Source organism: Akebia trifoliata, chromosome 12 (genome assembly GCF_017979445.1).
Source record: "Akebia trifoliata isolate Shusen 1 chromosome 12, ASM1797944v1, whole genome shotgun sequence".
Taxonomy (NCBI): Eukaryota; Viridiplantae; Streptophyta; class Magnoliopsida; order Ranunculales; family Lardizabalaceae; genus Akebia; species Akebia trifoliata.
This window is the reverse complement of record NC_141386.1, coordinates 1,343,713-1,361,635: the sequence shown is the minus strand read 5'-3', so window position 1 is coordinate 1,361,635 and position 17,923 is coordinate 1,343,713. Positions and strand designations below refer to the sequence as shown.

At 35.3% G+C, this 17,923-nt stretch overlaps 1 protein-coding gene and 1 non-coding gene across 2 annotated transcripts; one reads left to right on the top strand and one right to left on the bottom strand.

Annotated features, from left to right (window-relative positions):
• Window positions 1-1,441: 1,441 nt before the first annotated feature.
• On the top strand, window positions 1,442-12,658 carry LOC147388502 (casein kinase 1-like protein 2). The gene is made up of 14 exons (XM_086417501.1): window positions 1,442-1,936; window positions 2,092-2,132; window positions 6,713-6,782; window positions 6,886-7,034; window positions 7,128-7,223; window positions 7,315-7,385; window positions 8,186-8,247; window positions 8,442-8,505; window positions 8,594-8,678; window positions 8,806-8,932; window positions 9,071-9,153; window positions 9,242-9,305; window positions 9,863-10,005; window positions 12,013-12,658. The coding sequence occupies exons 1-14, from the start codon at window positions 1,861-1,863 to the stop codon at window positions 12,304-12,306; spliced, it is 1,425 nt and encodes a 474-aa protein (XP_086273627.1). The 5' UTR covers window positions 1,442-1,860; the 3' UTR covers window positions 12,307-12,658.
• Window positions 12,659-15,994: 3,336 nt separating this feature from the next.
• LOC147388501 (U1 spliceosomal RNA) lies at window positions 15,995-16,156 on the bottom strand. The gene has a single exon (XR_015171063.1). It is a non-coding gene; the product is annotated as a U1 spliceosomal RNA (small nuclear RNA).
• Between the last annotated feature and the right edge of the window lie 1,767 nt (window positions 16,157-17,923).

Here is a 17,923-nt window from a genome sequence, read left to right as displayed (position 1 = left end):
AGGATGCTTGCTATCTTAGTTGGCAAAATCTATGGGTGATGGTACATAGACCTAGATTGAATTCCTGTGATCATCAAGCTATTGATTTCATTAAAAATAGACTTATTGATTTAAAAAAAAAAAAAAACATGAATACAAGTGTATTTCTACACACGCTTCATGGCTAACACCCACATTGGCCCACTTTATGGCGAGCTCGTAACCCCTTGACCTTTCCAAGTACCAGGTACCCCCTTTCACTTTTTTCATAAGTTGCCCTCTTCCCAGACTAATCACAATGGCCTATTATGGCGGACCCTTCCATATCCCATACTATGACGAGTCCCTTATTTTTGGAGCCCCTTCCATATCTCATTCTATAGAAGAATCCATTTTTCCTTTTCCTTTTTATTTTTAGAACCCCTTCCAATCTCATACTACAAATGAGCATTTTTTTTTTCCTCCATAACTCGAACCCTAGACAAGGGGTTGACTTTGATACTAAATGTTAAGACCCAAACCAATCCTCCAAAAATACCTAGGCGTTAATGGAGTGAAAAGTTTAAGTCTTAACCTAAGGATTGTAATATAACGTTGACGCATCAAACTTGAAATTGACAAACATATTATTGAGTAGGGCTTAAAATGGGTTGGGTTTTGTATATGCGTGTATCCATATTTGATTTGATTTTATTTTATTTTATCCAAGTCCAGATCCACATCTGACTTGGATCCTACTAACTCAAACCATATTCGAATATTTTTTTTTTTACTTTCATTAAACCTATATTTGGATTTGATTCGATCGATTTAATTGATTTGATTATGATAATTTCAAATTATTTAAAGAAATTGTTAAAAATGTAATTAAAAGGTGACTTGAACTCAAAACTTCTATCTTTTTTGGGGAGAAAACCTTGACCATCACAAACAACACTTATTGGTTGACGAAAAATAACTTGAAAAATATAAAAATATAACATACAAAATAATATATCAGTCAAATTTAGACGGATATGGTGATGGATTTGTATCCAACTCGGATCAAGGGACATCACCCCATATTTTAATTCGGATATATTTGAAGAAACCAAGCCTGCTAAAATTAGATTTGGATCACTCGGATTTTAGATAAAATCAAACTCATTTTAAGCCCTATTATTAAGACTTTTCAAGAGCATAAGGATCAAGACCACCCATTTGATGGGTCCCAATTAGAGAATTCACAATCTGCCACTTGATTTATCGATGCCATTTTTTTCCGAAAATATCTTAATTATTTACAAACACTTAATTTGTGGGTATTATTTTGGGGTTAAATTGGATGGCTGAGATCTTCCAACAGGAAAATTTTCAGTTGGAGTTTAGGGACCATGAAGGGCCTACTTGTACAAAGTGGGGCCTATTTTTGTCCAGGCCCACCAATTTCTAGACTTTAAAGAGAGAGAGAGACCCAATGGATTGCCCTTCTTCAAAGTCCGGTTGGATTGGATCAAAGCGTGAGATGAGAGGTTATATATCACGAGGTCTTCTCGCTTGCTCTCTCTTCTTCCTTCCTTCTTCTCTCTCCCAAAACGAAAACCCTAGATCCCCCAATCTTCCTATCCATTGATCTCTCCTCGTTTCTTTAATCGATTAAGCTTTCTCTCTGAGCCAATTTCATCAAGTGTTCGAATGTTCGTTCGTCTAAGCGATGGACCTGGATTGGATTTGTAATGGTTTCGATGCTCGATTTTTGTTAAATTTTGGATAATCGTAGAGGATGAGTTTCTGAAAGGGTTTTGTGGTGCTTTTTGATTCTTGGTGTAATTATTTCTGGAATTAGGGTTTGAATTCGGAATTTGGGGTTCGGTTGTGATTGTGGTTTGAGCTTTTTCTTAGATGGAGCCTCGTGTGGCGAATAAGTTTCGGCTCGGTCGTAAAATCGGCAGTGGGTCCTTTGGGGAGATCTATCTTGGTTCGTTGATTTTTAATTTTAATTTTTTATTTGGCGTTCTTCGCTTGTATACTTTTTATTTTGGGTTTTTTTTTTAATTTAATTTATTTAATTTTTTTTAATTTTTTATTTTGGTGGGTGGGGATTTGTAATGTGTGAATGTTCTTGTTTTTCAGGTACTAATATTCAGAGTAATGAAGAGGTCGCTATTAAGCTTGTAAGAATTTTTTCCTCCTCTTTTATTTGTCCAAATTTTCTTTAAAAAACTGAACTTGTACTTGAAATTGTGGAGATTGTTTGATTCAAGGGAATTATGAATTTTCCATTAGACTGGATTGTCTTAAAGGTCTTTACTTTAATGGAAAATTCATCTCCTTTTTGGGATATTTTATTCAGAAGGTGTTAGAAATGAGTTTATCATTCTAGCTGTGTGATCGACAAATGTCATAATTCATTGTGGTCAAGATTTGTTATATGAGTCATGTGCTTATTTTCTGCAAAAAGATTGATCATTTGATTTTGATACGAGAACTCTCATAGTAGCTATGTCGTGTTTAATATTATGGTCATGAATTTTTCTGTTTGGTCTCTAGGTCTAGGATTGATTTGCAGTCGTAGTTGGTGTTGTACTTGCATCCTCAGGCCTTCTTAATCTTTTGGTTATATATTAACATAGTTCTTACCTCCTTGGATATAAGCTTATTATTAAAACCAAGCTCCATAAGAATAGGAAAAAATAGGTGCAACACCTTTTAAAAATGAATGAAGAAAGTGCATATCAATCAAGTGGACAAAGAATGCCTATACAATTGTTGTTTAAGTGTTTAGTGATCCCAGTTGGTCAAAAGTACTGGGCATTGGTCGAGTGATAGTTGGTTATCTAGATGGTTCAACGACTGGTTACAAAGAGATTTTACTATTTTCCTTAATTCATGATATTAATATTGTGTTTGTTAATTAATAGTATCCTAGCAAAGAAGAATCTGGTGGTTGTCTTCAACAATCTTATTGCTCCTTTGTTTGCATGCAAACATGGGCGAAGCCAAGATGGGGCCAGGGGTTCAGTTGCTCGCCCTCAATTTTTTGTGATTCACATATTCCTCTCCATACTTTGGTGATTATTTAAGATACCTGATTTTTCACACACACAATGTTTTGGCTGATTTAGTGATCCCTCTACTCTGGTTAATATTTCACATACCGCCACCTATGTTTCCAATGTTTTGGGTGATTTAGACACTCCTATATCAAATTGGTGAATTTCTGGGAGACCCTTCAAACCGGTAACATGCCTCGGTTTACCTTATTCTTCTTTTCTAGATTACAAAAATTAACTTGAATACCTTCATTTTAAAACTGAAACTACCTTGGCTTTTTTTTTTTTTGATAAATATAAATTATATAAATTAAGAGACAAAAGGGAGGCTGAGGTAGGCCCCAAACAACAAGATAAGCAAAACAACAAGAAGAGGAGAAAGAAAGCAAAAATACATGCCCTACGTGGGACTACGAGTCACAAATGTTATCCCAATTAACAACAAAGTCTTGAAAACACACTCCCTCAAAGTTATTACTCAACTTTGACCAAAGGAAGAGCAAACCCAAGATCTTTAAAGTCACAGTGTGAGACGAACTCCCCTTGCTATGAAATATCCTGTTATTGCGATCTTTCCATAGACCCCAAGTAATTGCGTACGGTAGGATAGCCCACAAAAGCCTCTTTCTAGAATCGAAGATATTTAAACTCCAACCCTCTAAAAGCGCCAAAAAAGATGAAGGAATTACCCAATCCACCTGGAAACGGGATTAGAAAAACATCAAAATACCTCGAGTAAAAGGACAATGAATAAGAATGTGGTTAATAGACTACTCATCCCTAGAACAAAGAAAGCAAAAATTTGGAGTAATCCACCCTCGATAGATCAAATTATCCAAGGTGATGATTCTTCCCAAAGAGGCAAGCTATAGAAAGAAAAATACCTTTGAAGGAACAGGAGCAGACCAAACAATGGATGGAGAGAAGGAGACCTCACCCGCCGGCATCAAGCAATAATAGAATGACTTAATATAGAATTTCTTATCCTTAGCCTTGAACCATTCCCTTCTATCTGGCTCGTTCTCTCTTAATTGAATCGAATTAAGGAGATCCAGAAGAGATGTAACATTTGTCAATTCCCAATCGTTGAAGTTCCTCCTAAATCCCAGATCCCAAGAGTTCGTGTTCCCGTCTCGAATCAGACATTGCCTTATTGAATTATTTTTATTTCAACGAGCAAGCGTACAAGGATGGCAATTGAGTAGACAGAGTTGAAGTTCTGCACCATAAATCCTCCCAAAATCTGACCTTGTCCCCAATCCCAATTTTGTATCTGATTTCCCTTTCAAACTTCTCAGCAACCTTCATAATACCTCTCCACACACTACATTCGCAGATGACACCTTAGTATTCTTAGATCCTTCTAGAGAACAAGTGAGAGTTCTTCGGGTTTTATTATGTTGCTTTGAAGCAATTTCAGGTTTACACGTCAATCTGCAGAAAAGCAAGTTGTTTGGTGTTGGTGAGGTGTAGGGTTTTCCAGTTTTAGCTACTACTTTGGGGTGTAGGAGTGATATGTTTCCTTCGTTTTAGCTACTAATTTCAGGCTTTTCTTTCTAAAACTAGTTATATTCAAGCTCTTCAACCGCTAGAAATAAATTTATTCTATTATTCCAACTTAAATCTATCATTTTGAACTTCACCTTAATCCCTAGCCTAAAACTTTATATAAAACAATCTCATCACCTTCTACTTCAAAAATCATATCTTGTTCTTTAGATTTGAAGGTTAAAGTAGATTTATCATAAGGTCGATAACTAGGGTAAAAGTTTTACCCATTGAAGATGACTTGTTTTGGGAGTACGAACCAAATGCTTTTTGGTTTCAATTTGAAAACTAGGGTAACGAGGTCATTTATGTTAGTCGATTGAAGAAGACTGAGGCCAAAGGGCCTCTTGACTTGGTCTTTTCTCATAGATGAATGAGAAATGACCTAAATACCCAATTTTCAGCCACCAAACATAAATTCCTGATGAATTTTCTCCCCATAATAAGTCATCTTCATGCTAGTCAACCTTACCATTAGATATAGTTTGCCCCCCTACTAGAAAATCTTGGGTCTGCTCTGCATGCAAAAAAGTCTGTTCATTCATAGAGAAGCAACCTTTGAGCCAATCCTATCGCAAGAAAGAAGAAAATATTTTTGATATTTTTATCATGTTGATTCAGCCTAAACAGAGCTCTTGCCTCTTGCGAGCTGTCTCTTGAGGAAGGAGAGAGGAGAGAATGACATAGAGAAGGGGGTACTATTTCTTTAATATTACAATGATAGAAGTGTGAGTATTATGATGTGAAAATCCACAGTAATTAAATATTTTTCAATTATAAAAATACCCTGGCATTACATTACATGAAACAATACATTATAAAGCTAGACTTCCTATTTGAAATTTCTAAAACAGTCTTAACTTTTATAAAGACAATTCTAACTTGTAAATACTAACTTTTGTAATTCTTGTGCAAATGCACATATCCTTGAATAACAAAGTTTGCAGTGGCAAAAACCCACAGTTTGAGGTCTTTACCCTAGCAGCACTTGCATAGCACGTATCCCTTCCCTAGTTCAATATAAAAAGAAAGGAAAATCCCTTTGAACTATCTTTATAGTATATATTGTAAACAATAATTTGATATACTCTTTTGACCCATTGACCCTATGAACATTTGGCTCACTCCTCGATGGACCTTTTTACTCTAAAAAATAGCCTGGTTGATGATTAGCCATCGGATTTGAGTGATTTTCATTTAGTGCTGGAAGCCCTAGTGTTTTTCACCCAAAGCTCTGGTTCATGATGAAAAATGCTCATATCCAATGGCTTGATTTTTTATGTGAAAGCCCACCAAAAATCATGATGGAAAATGGTTTTTGATCAATGATTAGCTATCATATTTGAGTGATTTTCACTCAGTGCTGCAAGCCCTAGTGTTTTTGCCTACAATTCTGGTCCATAGTGAAAAATGCTCATATCCAATGGCTAGAAATTATCTGTGAGGTTGATTTTTGGTGTGAAGGTTCACCAAGTGGTGGGTCCAATAAGTTCATGTGGTTAGTCTGCTGAAGGATCATGCCAAGTGGAAATATTTGGTAGGACCAGGATGTATTTGTGACTAACACCTTAGTTTACTTGTATTAATGATGCATTATGTTACTGAAAATTACTATATAAACTATAAGTTAAAAAACAAATGAGTTAAATTTAACTAGGGCCTGTATGAGTCATGCTTGACTGCTAGGGGTCTGGAGCCAGACAAAGAGGCGACTAAGTGTTGACTACTTCTTCTGGATAGTATGAACTCATGGACAACACATATATCAAAAAAAATATTATAGTTGTTCCGATGAAGCCACTGTGAAACAAATATCATGAAATTTGCAAACCACAACTACGTCTTAACAACTCTTAAATGGAAATAATCTACAACAATTAAACGTTGTGAGATAACTTGTAAGTAGCTATTGTCAAATAATAATTGGCACATAATTGCACAGTACCCCACTGTAATCACTTATGGGCCAGAATGCATCTGTTTATAACTTCTGTGTTCTTTGATACAATTTTTTCAACGCCATTCTTGAATTTTATGATATTTGTCAATCCTTTTTGGTAGGCATTGCGTTAGTTCCTCCCCTAACTATTCATTTTGTCTGCGGTATTATATATTTCCTTCTTGAAAGACTTACCCAATTTTTTTTTCCTCAGGAAAATGTCAAAACAAAGCATCCCCAATTGCTATACGAATCAAAGTTGTACAGAATCCTCCAAGGAGGAAGTAATCAAAATCTCTTTTTCTTGTAAATTGATCTGTTGGGAGTTTCCTTATTCATTCTTGTCTAATGTGTTCTTCTGTCTGCAACTTTTTGTGACTTTGGCAGCTGGAATTCCAAACGTGAGATGGTTTGGTGTTGAAGGGGATTATAATGTTCTTGTAATGGATCTTCTTGGCCCTAGTCTTGAAGATCTCTTTAACTTTTGCAGCAGGAAACTATCTCTGAAGACTGTTCTTATGCTTGCGGATCAAATGGTAGAACTTTTGATCTGTTTTGCATAAAATTCTACAATTTTATATATCTTATCACTTGCTTTATTTTCTGTTGTTGTTAAAAATTCTTATCAGATTAATCGAGTCGAATTTGTTCATACCAAATCTTTTCTACATCGAGATATCAAACCAGACAATTTTCTCATGGGCTTGGGGAGGCGTGCTAATCAGGTTTGTTTTGAATTTAACTTTCATATTTCAATTGGTAGAAGTTTATCTGGAAACATTTTAATTTACTTTGAGATTTTGCACTTGCATGCAGGTATATGTCATTGATTTTGGTCTGGCTAAGAAGTACAGGGATACTTCAACCCACCAACATATCCCATATAGGTAAAATAGTTAAGGTTAATCATGTTAGCTAGTTATTATTGTTAGTATTGAAGGTTCTAGTTTTTGTAACAATGACATATACATATTTTTCTGTGTCTGACATGACTGCTTGAAAATGCTGATTCTGACAAGTCTCTAGACGTGTATTGTACTATAGTATTTAATATTTAATTATATTTAAATTAGAAGAAATACTTGTAAAACAAATATATGAAATGTAAAAGAAAATATGTTCTAGATACTTAGGATAAGGTTTGAGGATGATCATCATGACACCGATAAAAAAAAGGATGATCATCATGATAACTGTACTAGGACCAGTCTCTAATCATTTGATTCTTGCCGGAAAGCATATGAAATTATTAAACATCCAATTGGTTCAACACCATGACAATTGCTAGTAACATCCCATTTTTGCTCTCTTCGACATTGCGGAACACTAACCAGCCTGTTCTTGGGTTTGTTATAACCTCATTAATTTGTGGTGATTTTGAACTTGTGTGTGCTACCTTGCAATATTCTGTTTCTTTGGTGGGTTTCCCGTCTAACCTTGCATGCGAAGCAATATCTGTTAATTTTGATGAGTCTGACCCATCATCCATTTAACTTTATTGCACTACATTTGAGTCACTGTAAAATTGCCTGTTTTGATTCTGAGAAAAATTTGGTGATTTTTTTCCATTCATATTTTTATCTTGTTTTGATGTTTATTACAGTCCTTAGTTTCAGGCTGAAATGTTGCACCCCCCTCTTTTTTTAATTTTTTTGGTGGACCTAACATGGGTGTACAAAAACTGCAGAGAAAATAAGAACTTGACTGGTACTGCACGATATGCAAGCATGAACACTCACCTTGGCATTGGTATGCAATATACATTTTGGGATATGTCTGATTTGGTTCTAAGGCTTCTTAAACAAACATTGTTCTATTTAACATTTGTATTATTGATTAACTTTTTTAATCATTTTTTTGTTGCTACTTATGTCTGGAATAATTGGCCCTCTCTTTACCATTGTTGTTATTTGTGCATTTCTGACTGTTCTTGGACTGCATAGAACAAAGCCGGAGGGACGATTTGGAATCTCTTGGATATGTTCTTATGTATTTCCTAAGGGGAAGGTGCGAATTTCCTGTCAACCTTTTTAATTGTGTTTCATTTCCATCGACGTTCCATCATTTTTTTAGTTGCTCCTTTTCTTTTTTGTAGTCTTCCCTGGCAGGGATTGAAAGCAGGGACTAAAAAACAAAAGTACGAGAAAATCAGCGAAAAGAAGGTTTCCACATCTATTGAGGTAATATAATTTAAATTGAAGGTTATATGCTTACCCTCCTTTTTTTGTGTATTACAATTTTTTTCTTTTTGGATAGATTTGTATTACAAATTTACAATGAAAGTATAACTAAAAAGTTCACTTTCAGGCCTTATGTCGGGGTTATCCTACGGAATTTGCATCTTACTTCCATTACTGCCGTTCACTACGGTTTGATGATAAGCCAGATTATGCTTATCTAAAAAGAATATTCCGCGACCTTTTTATTCGTGAAGGTTTGACTTTTTTGTCCCTGTACTTGTGGTATGAGAATCTGCATATGGAAACACTACAAATTAGTGCTAATTTTTGAAGTTTTAAGCAGTCCCATTGCATCAATGTGATTCCATCTTTTTGTTCTTTTGTTCTTGCAGGCTTTCAGTTTGATTATGTGTTTGACTGGACCATTTTGAAGTACCAACAATCGCAGATTGCCACTCCTCCTGCACGTGCTCTCGTAAGTGATGTTGTATAACAAATGGTTTTCCCTATTTTGGTCCCACACAAATGTTTGAATCTGAATCATGACTAATTACTTATTTTAGGGCCCTCCTGCTGGACCAAGCTCTGGGATGGCCCCTGCTATTGCCAATGCTGACAGACAGACGGGTACTTTATAAGCATTATAGCTTCTTTCTTGTCCTGTATTCACCATTTTGCATCCCATTATGATGCATGCATCATAGAGTTTATATCAATCATTGGACATAACCTCTAGTCCTTTTATATGGATGTCAAGTTTCTCCTTTTTGGTAATCTGATCTGATACACACTAGTTCTTTCTTGACATATCTGTGTCGATCATTCTCCATGAATGATTAGCAAAGAAAAAAAAATCATTCTCCTCAGATGTAAATTTCCTTCCTTTGGTTTCCTTACATTCAATCTATTTCTTTTTTTGGCACACTCATTTTCCCCTCATGCTCTATGTGTGTAAATTTCTTTCTTAATCTTTTTTGTTGTAAACGGGGTAGAAAATGTCTCTCATATGGACCTGACTTCCATTCAACCTACTTGGCATACTCATTTTTCCCTTGTGGTGCCATTCATAGTTCTTAATGCACTTTTTTATCTTATTCTGCCTGACAATGCACAAACGAATTCCTTATATTTTTTTTTTGTTTTTTGAGATTTTAAACCTGGTTGGTTCTTTAACTTTGTCCCAGGCGGTGAAGAAGGGAGACCACCTGGTTGGTCTTCAATGGATCCCTCTCGGAGGAGAGTCCCTGGGCCAATCATAAATTCAGGAAGCTTATCTAAGCAAAAGGGTCCAGTTGCAATTGATTCAGCTGTGCCTAAAGATTCCATGGTAAGTCCATTTTGTTTTAGCCATAGTTCATTTGAGGTTGATACAGAATATATGATGCACAATGGCTTATTGACTGTGGCTTGATTTATGTTGGCCAACAAAGTTGTGTTGTGTTTGATTTAAAGGTGTCTGATAGTTGCATGGACCTTCTATTTTTAGGATTATTAGTAGATTGAGTGCATTTGTTCTCTGCATGAATTTTGGGAGATATACTGGTAGCCTCCACTCATGCATCTGAAAAGCAAAGAGAGTGAAACAACGCAATCATGTGGAAACTGACTGCCCATAACTACTTGCTATAATTATTTGCAACAAATTTCAGCCCTCTGATCCTACATTGACGATTTACTAATTTGTTTGAAAATAGTGAGTCAAGCAAGGTCTTGTCAAGCATGGTTTCTTTGAAGTGTTCCCACATTATTAATGTTTTATCCATGGTTTAAACTTAATATATCTGTCTCAGGTTGTAATAGTGTCAACGGATTGCACACTGTTATGTCATATGTAATGTAACAATTATAAAACGCCCATTTTTCTGAAATAGTTGTGAATATTCATGAGTATTTCTTTGTAAAAGGTGCCAGCTTGCTAAGTTGGTTAAAGCCTCTTGAGTGTTGATGTGGCCTGGGTTCAAAACCCGCCTTCGCCTTCTAATTAGTAGCCACTAACTTGCTTGGCTAGCAAACGAATAGTTATTACTTTTTATTTAACAATATATAACCTTCTATTTTCACATGTAACAAGTGTTATAACATTGTTTCACATATTTTAGACATAAATGTTTATTTATTTTTATTCATACAGAATAATGTACATGATATATGTTTCATTATTATAAGTATTGTTACGGTGTTAACTGCTGCTATTTTGTGGAAATCACTCTTCTCAACACATTTGATTTTATTGCCGACATTTATTTTTATTATTGTAAAATATATATGGACATTAAGCAAAGAGGGACCACTTGTTGGTCATGCCAAATATTACCATATGACCTACCCTTGGTGAATTTACAATCAGAAAATCAGCTTGATAGGAGATTCCATGTTCATTGACTTTGGGCATATTTTTCTTCTTGAGATTGGTACCTAATTTCTTTTACTTTGGTCAGTGGCTCTGAATCACCTATCAGGCTGATTGTTGGTGTATGGGTCCACCAAGGAGAAACGTTAATGCAGTGAGTGGGTCCCAAGAGCCGGTCACTTGACAATATTTAGTGACACCACCTCATGTTTCCTCAGCAATTTTAATTGTCATACTAAGCTACTTTAACTGTTCATCTTATAAGTTGAAGAAAAGAAAAGTAATAGTCATTAGACAACCATAGTGCCTTGTTTTTTCTAACATATCAAGTGTAGAATACCTATCATTGTCAAGAGATTATCACAACCTCTTTAGACCCTGATTTTATCTTTTGATTCATTGGTGCTTTAGTCCAGGCCTTGAATTATTTATTCTGTTCTCCTGCCATCCCTTCCCATTCTTTCTGTGCTTACTCCCCTGCATATCTGCTCATATGAATATATGGTGGACTAGGGGTGTCAATTGGTGTACCTATTTAACCGGAACCAAACTAAGATCAGAACCAATTAGATGGTTCTGGGTCCCTTTTTATTGGTACTGATTGAGTTGGATCTCTTTGAACCAAACCAGTTGAGAACCGAAACAGATGGAAACGGAAAAAAAAAAAAAAAAAAAACCCTAGAGCAGAACAGTTTAAAGAGAATTTTTTTATGGTTCTGATTCTGGTTCCATTGATTTGAGAACCGGAACTGAGAAAATTTTACAGTTCTGATTCGTATAGGAAACAAACTGGAACTGACCCATTGACACCTCTATGGTAGATTAATATTTATATCTATGTGATGCATAAATACTTGTCTGAAGGGTTTATATGTCACTTTAAATCTTAGATTTGCTTGTGATTGCCATTCTTGCCTGATATCTTGCAAATTTTGTTTCTGGCATCTGCAACTTTAAACCATACAATATCTGGAACTCATGCAGTTATCTAGTTCCACCTTTTTGGGACGTTCTAATGGATCATCAAGGCGAGCTGCTGTCTCTAGCAGCCGTGATGCTATGGTTGGGAGTGAGTCTGATCCATCTCGTCCTCGAACCACAGAGGCAAGCCCGAGTGCGTTCCGCAAGGTTACAAGTGGGCAGAGAAGTTCACCTGTTGGCACTTTAGAACCCAAGCGCACGTCTTCTGGTAGGAACATATCTAATATAAAGAACTTCGAGTCTACTCTCAAGGGCATGGAGGGACTGAATTTCGAGGAGGAGAGGTTGCAGTATTAACTGCCTGCTGAACTGATGATCAATTCAATCTCTCTCTGTACCGCTCTCCTGTATTCGTAAAGTGGTCTACCGCCATTACAGTTGGAGTGGTAATGTTGTTTCTTTGAGTTGTTTCTGAGGGAAACTGTGTTTGAAATATAAAGTAGTGATGGTTGGGAACTACATTCAGAACTCAACAAATATGATGAACTGAACTCAACCGATTGTTTCGACATATAGCTCTATCTTTGTCATGGCTTCCCTTATCTCATCATTCGTAAGTTGATTTCATCTACGTCTTAAGCTATGTTTGTCTAGACACAGTATGTCCAACACTTTTTTCACCATCAATTGTTAATTTGTATTTGATTCTTGTTTGGTTTTCACACTACTTTTGAACATGAATACTACAAAACCCTTGAATGGGGAGATTGTGTTGTGCTGCACCTATGTTATACATTTATTGGGGATGCAAAGGAAGAGGACATGTAGGTCCTGAAGAATTTCGAGATGCCCAATTCTCGTTCAACTTTTAAATGTTTCATTTCTTATTCGTATTCAGGTTTGAGTTTACCTTTGAAGCTAAGAGATATGATGACCATGATTGAGATATCAGGTCATAACTGACTCAAAAAAGAAAAAAGAAGAAATATACCTAAATGTGGTATCTGTTTTTATTTTTTGACAAAGAGATCGTGCTCTGCAGTGGTTCTGTGGCTGATCTTCGTTTTCTCCTTAATAGCTGGGTTAGTACTTTTCGTGTTTTGAATTAATGCTTTACGAATTTGTGACCATGTAGGTACAGGTAACGTGGACTGGAATGTTTGTCATGAGGCTTAGATGTAAATAATATTCATGAACTTGACTGGTTCAAAGTTCTGATCATTTTTAGAATTTTTCTGTGGATTATTTTGATTGTGACTGAGAAAATATAATTCTGAAACATTGAGGGTGTGTTTGATAAATAGAGGTTGAGTGTGAGAGTTGAGCTTTCAAGAGTTCAACCCTTAGAAGTTCAACTTCTGAAAATTGATCTTGAGAGTTAAAAACAACTTTAGTGCTTGGTTGCTGAAAATTCACCCAACCTGAAAGTAAGAGTTCATACCCTGGAATCAATCATCATCTAAGAGTTCATACCTTATACCATGCCATATTTTTTAAGGGACATCTTGCTCAAATGAAGATTTAACCCTTCATTGTAGTTCAAACAGGGAGTCGGCTAGCAATCAACCGTCAGCTCCATGGACAAGAAAACAAGATATAGGGCTTTTTCTTCAAGAACCAGGGTGGTAAGGGGTTTGTGCTAAAGGGGATGAAGAGAATGGTTATGCTCCTCCAACCAGTAAAAAGAAAAGGAGAGAGAGAGAGAGAGAGGAGTCTTGATTTTGGATCAGAAATCCCTGATTTTGGATTAAGAATCTCAAAAATAGGGGCGAGAGACACAGAGTTCCCAACTTTCACCTCGTAGGGTGAAAGTTGAAACCTCTTACTTTTAGCTTGATTGAGAGTTGGATAAGTTGGTGATCCACGCTAGTTGAGTCTTTCAAACGCACCTAAGTAGGTAATGTAACTTCAAACACAGCCTGAATGTTTCAGAATTATATTTCAACTTGACTAAGAAAGTCTCAGTCGATACACTGTCTCGATTTTTCTCATGTTCGAAACATTGTCCCGAAATGAGATTTTAAATTTTTATGGCTTTGATTAATCAGAAATAAGATCAATCTTAACATTCAGGATGGAAGATAGTTAGCCGAACCGAGTTTTTGATAATTCTGTTGATGATCATCCAATCATTCATATTCCTTGCATGCCTAACAACCCTTACCTTTCTCAGTAAGGAAGGGTGCATTCGGGAAAAGTGCTTCTACAGAAGCACTTCTCTTTCAATCACTTCTATAAGAATATTGAGTGCAAAATTGACTGTTTGTTGACAGTGTTTAAAAAGTGCCTTTTTTTTTTGTTGGGCGTGGGTGTGGGGATTGGGGATTTAGAGACAGAAGATATAGGACATTTGGTGAAACAGAAATAATGAATCTTGTTACTCCATTATTTTTTTTTAAGTGTTCAATTTAACTCCATTTCTAAATAAATAAATTTCATGAAATTAGACTAATCAAATTCTAATTCAATTATGCAGGTGTCCTAAGACGAGCTCAACAAACACAAACTGTAAAATCATGGCCTATTAATCCTTTAGATTTTTGGAATTTGAAACAAGAGGTTTAATAGCGATGTTGTTTTTTTTTCCCCAAGAGTGTTAGATTGTTCACCCACCAATAGGGGAATGTGGATGGCTGTTGTACTAGTTGGGACACCTTAAACAAGTTGGTTAAGGGGTGACCACTGGGGTGGGGTTCCTTCCTCCAATTTATTATTCATGGTCATTTATCCGGAGGTCCCCATGCCCATGGCCTAATTTGACTAAGCCTAAGCCCAAGCCCAACCCTAACCCTAATAGGCTCGGTCCAGCTTGGTTTAATATTTAGGTTTCACAAAAAATAAATAAAATAATGCATTTTTCTAAAAGTTTATAACAATCATACTCACAAAATTATTTGAATTTTTTTTATTTTTAAAAATCATAGAATTCTCCAAATTAGGGTTAACCGATTAATCTTGTTAATCCATTATGGAACATTGCTAGTAATTCGGAATACAACAAAAAATCGATTCTTGAAAATTTTGAGTTCTATTTGATTTTGGATTGCAAAAATTCAGTCTAAAATTCGGTCAAAATTTTGATAAATGAAAAATATACGGCATATGCTTCATACTTGTATTATCCGTTTCATTTCAGAAATTAAGAAATAAAAAATTTGGCCATATGATAATGATGGTGCTAATGAAATTAGTGATGTTAATGGCGATGGTAATAATGAGGATATTGAGGTTATTATTTCATTGATTTTTAAAAGAAGATTAAAGTCAAGGGATAAATCATCAATTTGAAAAATTAAAGTGTCATCTCAAATAAATGTAGAGACTCATGTCTTTATTCTTTTTAAAAAAAAAAAAAAAGGTACATTTGTCAAATAAAAATGTAGATTCCTCCAAAATTTTAAAGCATAGCCACTACAAAGTCGACTTGTGTTATACGTCACAACTTACAAGTTTATACTTTGCAACATACAATAAGTTATATTAGCATTTTTTTTTTCACTGAGTTTTATAAAAAATTGTAAAAATCACATTTTATTCTTTTTAAACTTAAAATCCGTGAATTATTTAGAATAACTCAATAATCCGAAGAGTAATACTTTTATTAAAAAAACACAAAAAATTTGTGAATTTTTCAAGAATTAAACAGGAGATTACTAACAAGGATTACGATAACATTTTTACCCTTCACCTCCAAAAAATTTAATTTTTTCAACGACAAGATTTATTGAAAGATTGAAGATGATAAGTTTTAGTAAGAAATCCAATAAATATTTTGTACAATCTCCAAATTTTTTTTCTGAATTTAGCCGAATTAACCAAATTGAAATCCCACCGAAAAATTTATGAATCACAACTTTCTTACTAAGATAACAATTGGTTAGGGGCTCAAGATTAAGGGTGTCAATGGAAAGTCGATAGTTTTATATATGATTCGAAATAATATATGATATATATTAATTCAGTCATAAATTTAATTTGCAAACTTTTGAGGGCCACAAAACATTCACAAATGATCAAAGGACTACTTTTTAAATTACAATATTGGTAGGGGCCGCGCGAACGCGTACCCCCTCTGTCACAAATTATGACGTAGATTCCACCACTATGAGTAGATCTTAGGCAAAGCACCCCTCCCACGTGCAATGGAAGTTGCTGACCTAGGCCATAGGCCTTCTTGAGCACCCATTGACCCCGCCCAGGTAAGTATGTTCTACATGTGCCCACCCATCTCTATATATACCGTACTATCTACTTTACTATAATAATCTCTCTCCGATGTGGGACTAAATTATTTACTTCCACTTCTTTTGATTTCTTTCATCTCATCATAATCAATGTGATCTCATTCTCACGGATTGATTGATTTAGGGCTGTCAATGGGTTAATCTGACCCGAAATCCAATCCAATAACTATGGATCTAACTAAATCAAGGATTTGGGTTTCAATAAGGATCCAATCTAATAACTTATCGGATGAGTTTTGGATCAACCATCGTACAATTAGATAGGGATCTAATAAGATAATGTGTTTAAAATATATAAATAATATTTTATTTATTTATTTATATTTTACATTTGCTTTTATTGAATTGGGTTGGATTGTACCCGAAACAACAGATGTCATGTCGGATCATGTCCGAACTTGAAAATGATAGATCCAAATGGGACTGTGTCTAATATGTACATTTTTACTTGTCATCATGAAGATTTATGGGCGTGGGTCCAGTTGATAAAAGTATCCTTGTATCCAAACACCCATAGCCCCTAAAATGGGCCTGGACATGCTCTGTGAGCCCAATCCAAAGTGGGCTTTGTAGGACCCTTTCAAGCTTTTGAGTTTTTTTTTTTAAAAGCAAGCCCAAGCCTCTGTTCATCTTTGGAAAGTGATGTCATCCTTTTGACAAAGAGGGCACCATCCTATTGAAAGACAGATATGACCATCGTAAATGAATTGTTTTACAAGAACAACTTTGTTCTTAAAAGGGTAACTTTGTCTTTTGACTAGGTACCGTGTCATGCACTTCCCACCGAGCTTGATAGTGTAAGCTTGGGATAAGGACAATTTTAATAAATAAATAAAAGTTGATTAAGACATGGGCTCCACGTTTTAATTGAGTATTTGAGATATTCTATTTTAAAATGAGAAAAATACCCTTGACCATGGTCTTCTATGAGTGATGATCAAAGAATTGTCAAAATACCCTCATTTCAATCTCGTAAGAAAAACCTAGATTTTTTTTTCTTTCTCTTCAACATTATCAATTGCTCAAAACCCCATGAAGCAATGAATTCCCTACGGCCACCCTCTAGGACCAGCTGACTCTCGACTCAACCAGTTGCACATAAGACTTTTCAAGAGGGCGATACAGGTAACCATGAGATTAGTCTCATTCGAAGGGTAAAAATACCCACGACAAGCACACAAAAAAATGTGTTAGTAACCACTTCAATTTTGAGGAGAAAGGTATTCATCTATTTGGTGATGTTTGAGACTCATCACTCACCCTAGAAGAAAAATCCATTATTTTCAAACCTCCATTTATTGTAAAGTCATCTAAGGTTAACTTATTTTATCATCGATTTAGAAGATAAAATAGTAAAGAAAATCAATTAATGAATCCGATGGAATAGAGTTTTATTAGTGATCTTGTTGCTAAAATCCAAGGTTGAAGTGTTTTGAGTGGGTTGGGGAATTAAGGGGTTTTGACTTGAGGTTGAAGATGAGGGTACTTCAGTCATTTTATTATTAGTCAAAAACACCATGGTCAAACTTTAAGGGTATCTCAAACATTTACCAAAAAGGAGAGCACAACTAGATAACCCAAAAAGTAATAAAGAAAGGAGTTGCTCCATTCCAGACTTATGTATTTTTTCTTACATTAGGAATTTTCCCTATAAAAATCCAAAAAGGAAAAAATCATAAATCTTTCTTTTCCTACTATTTAGGCCGCCAGAGAAATGTATTAGAAACTAG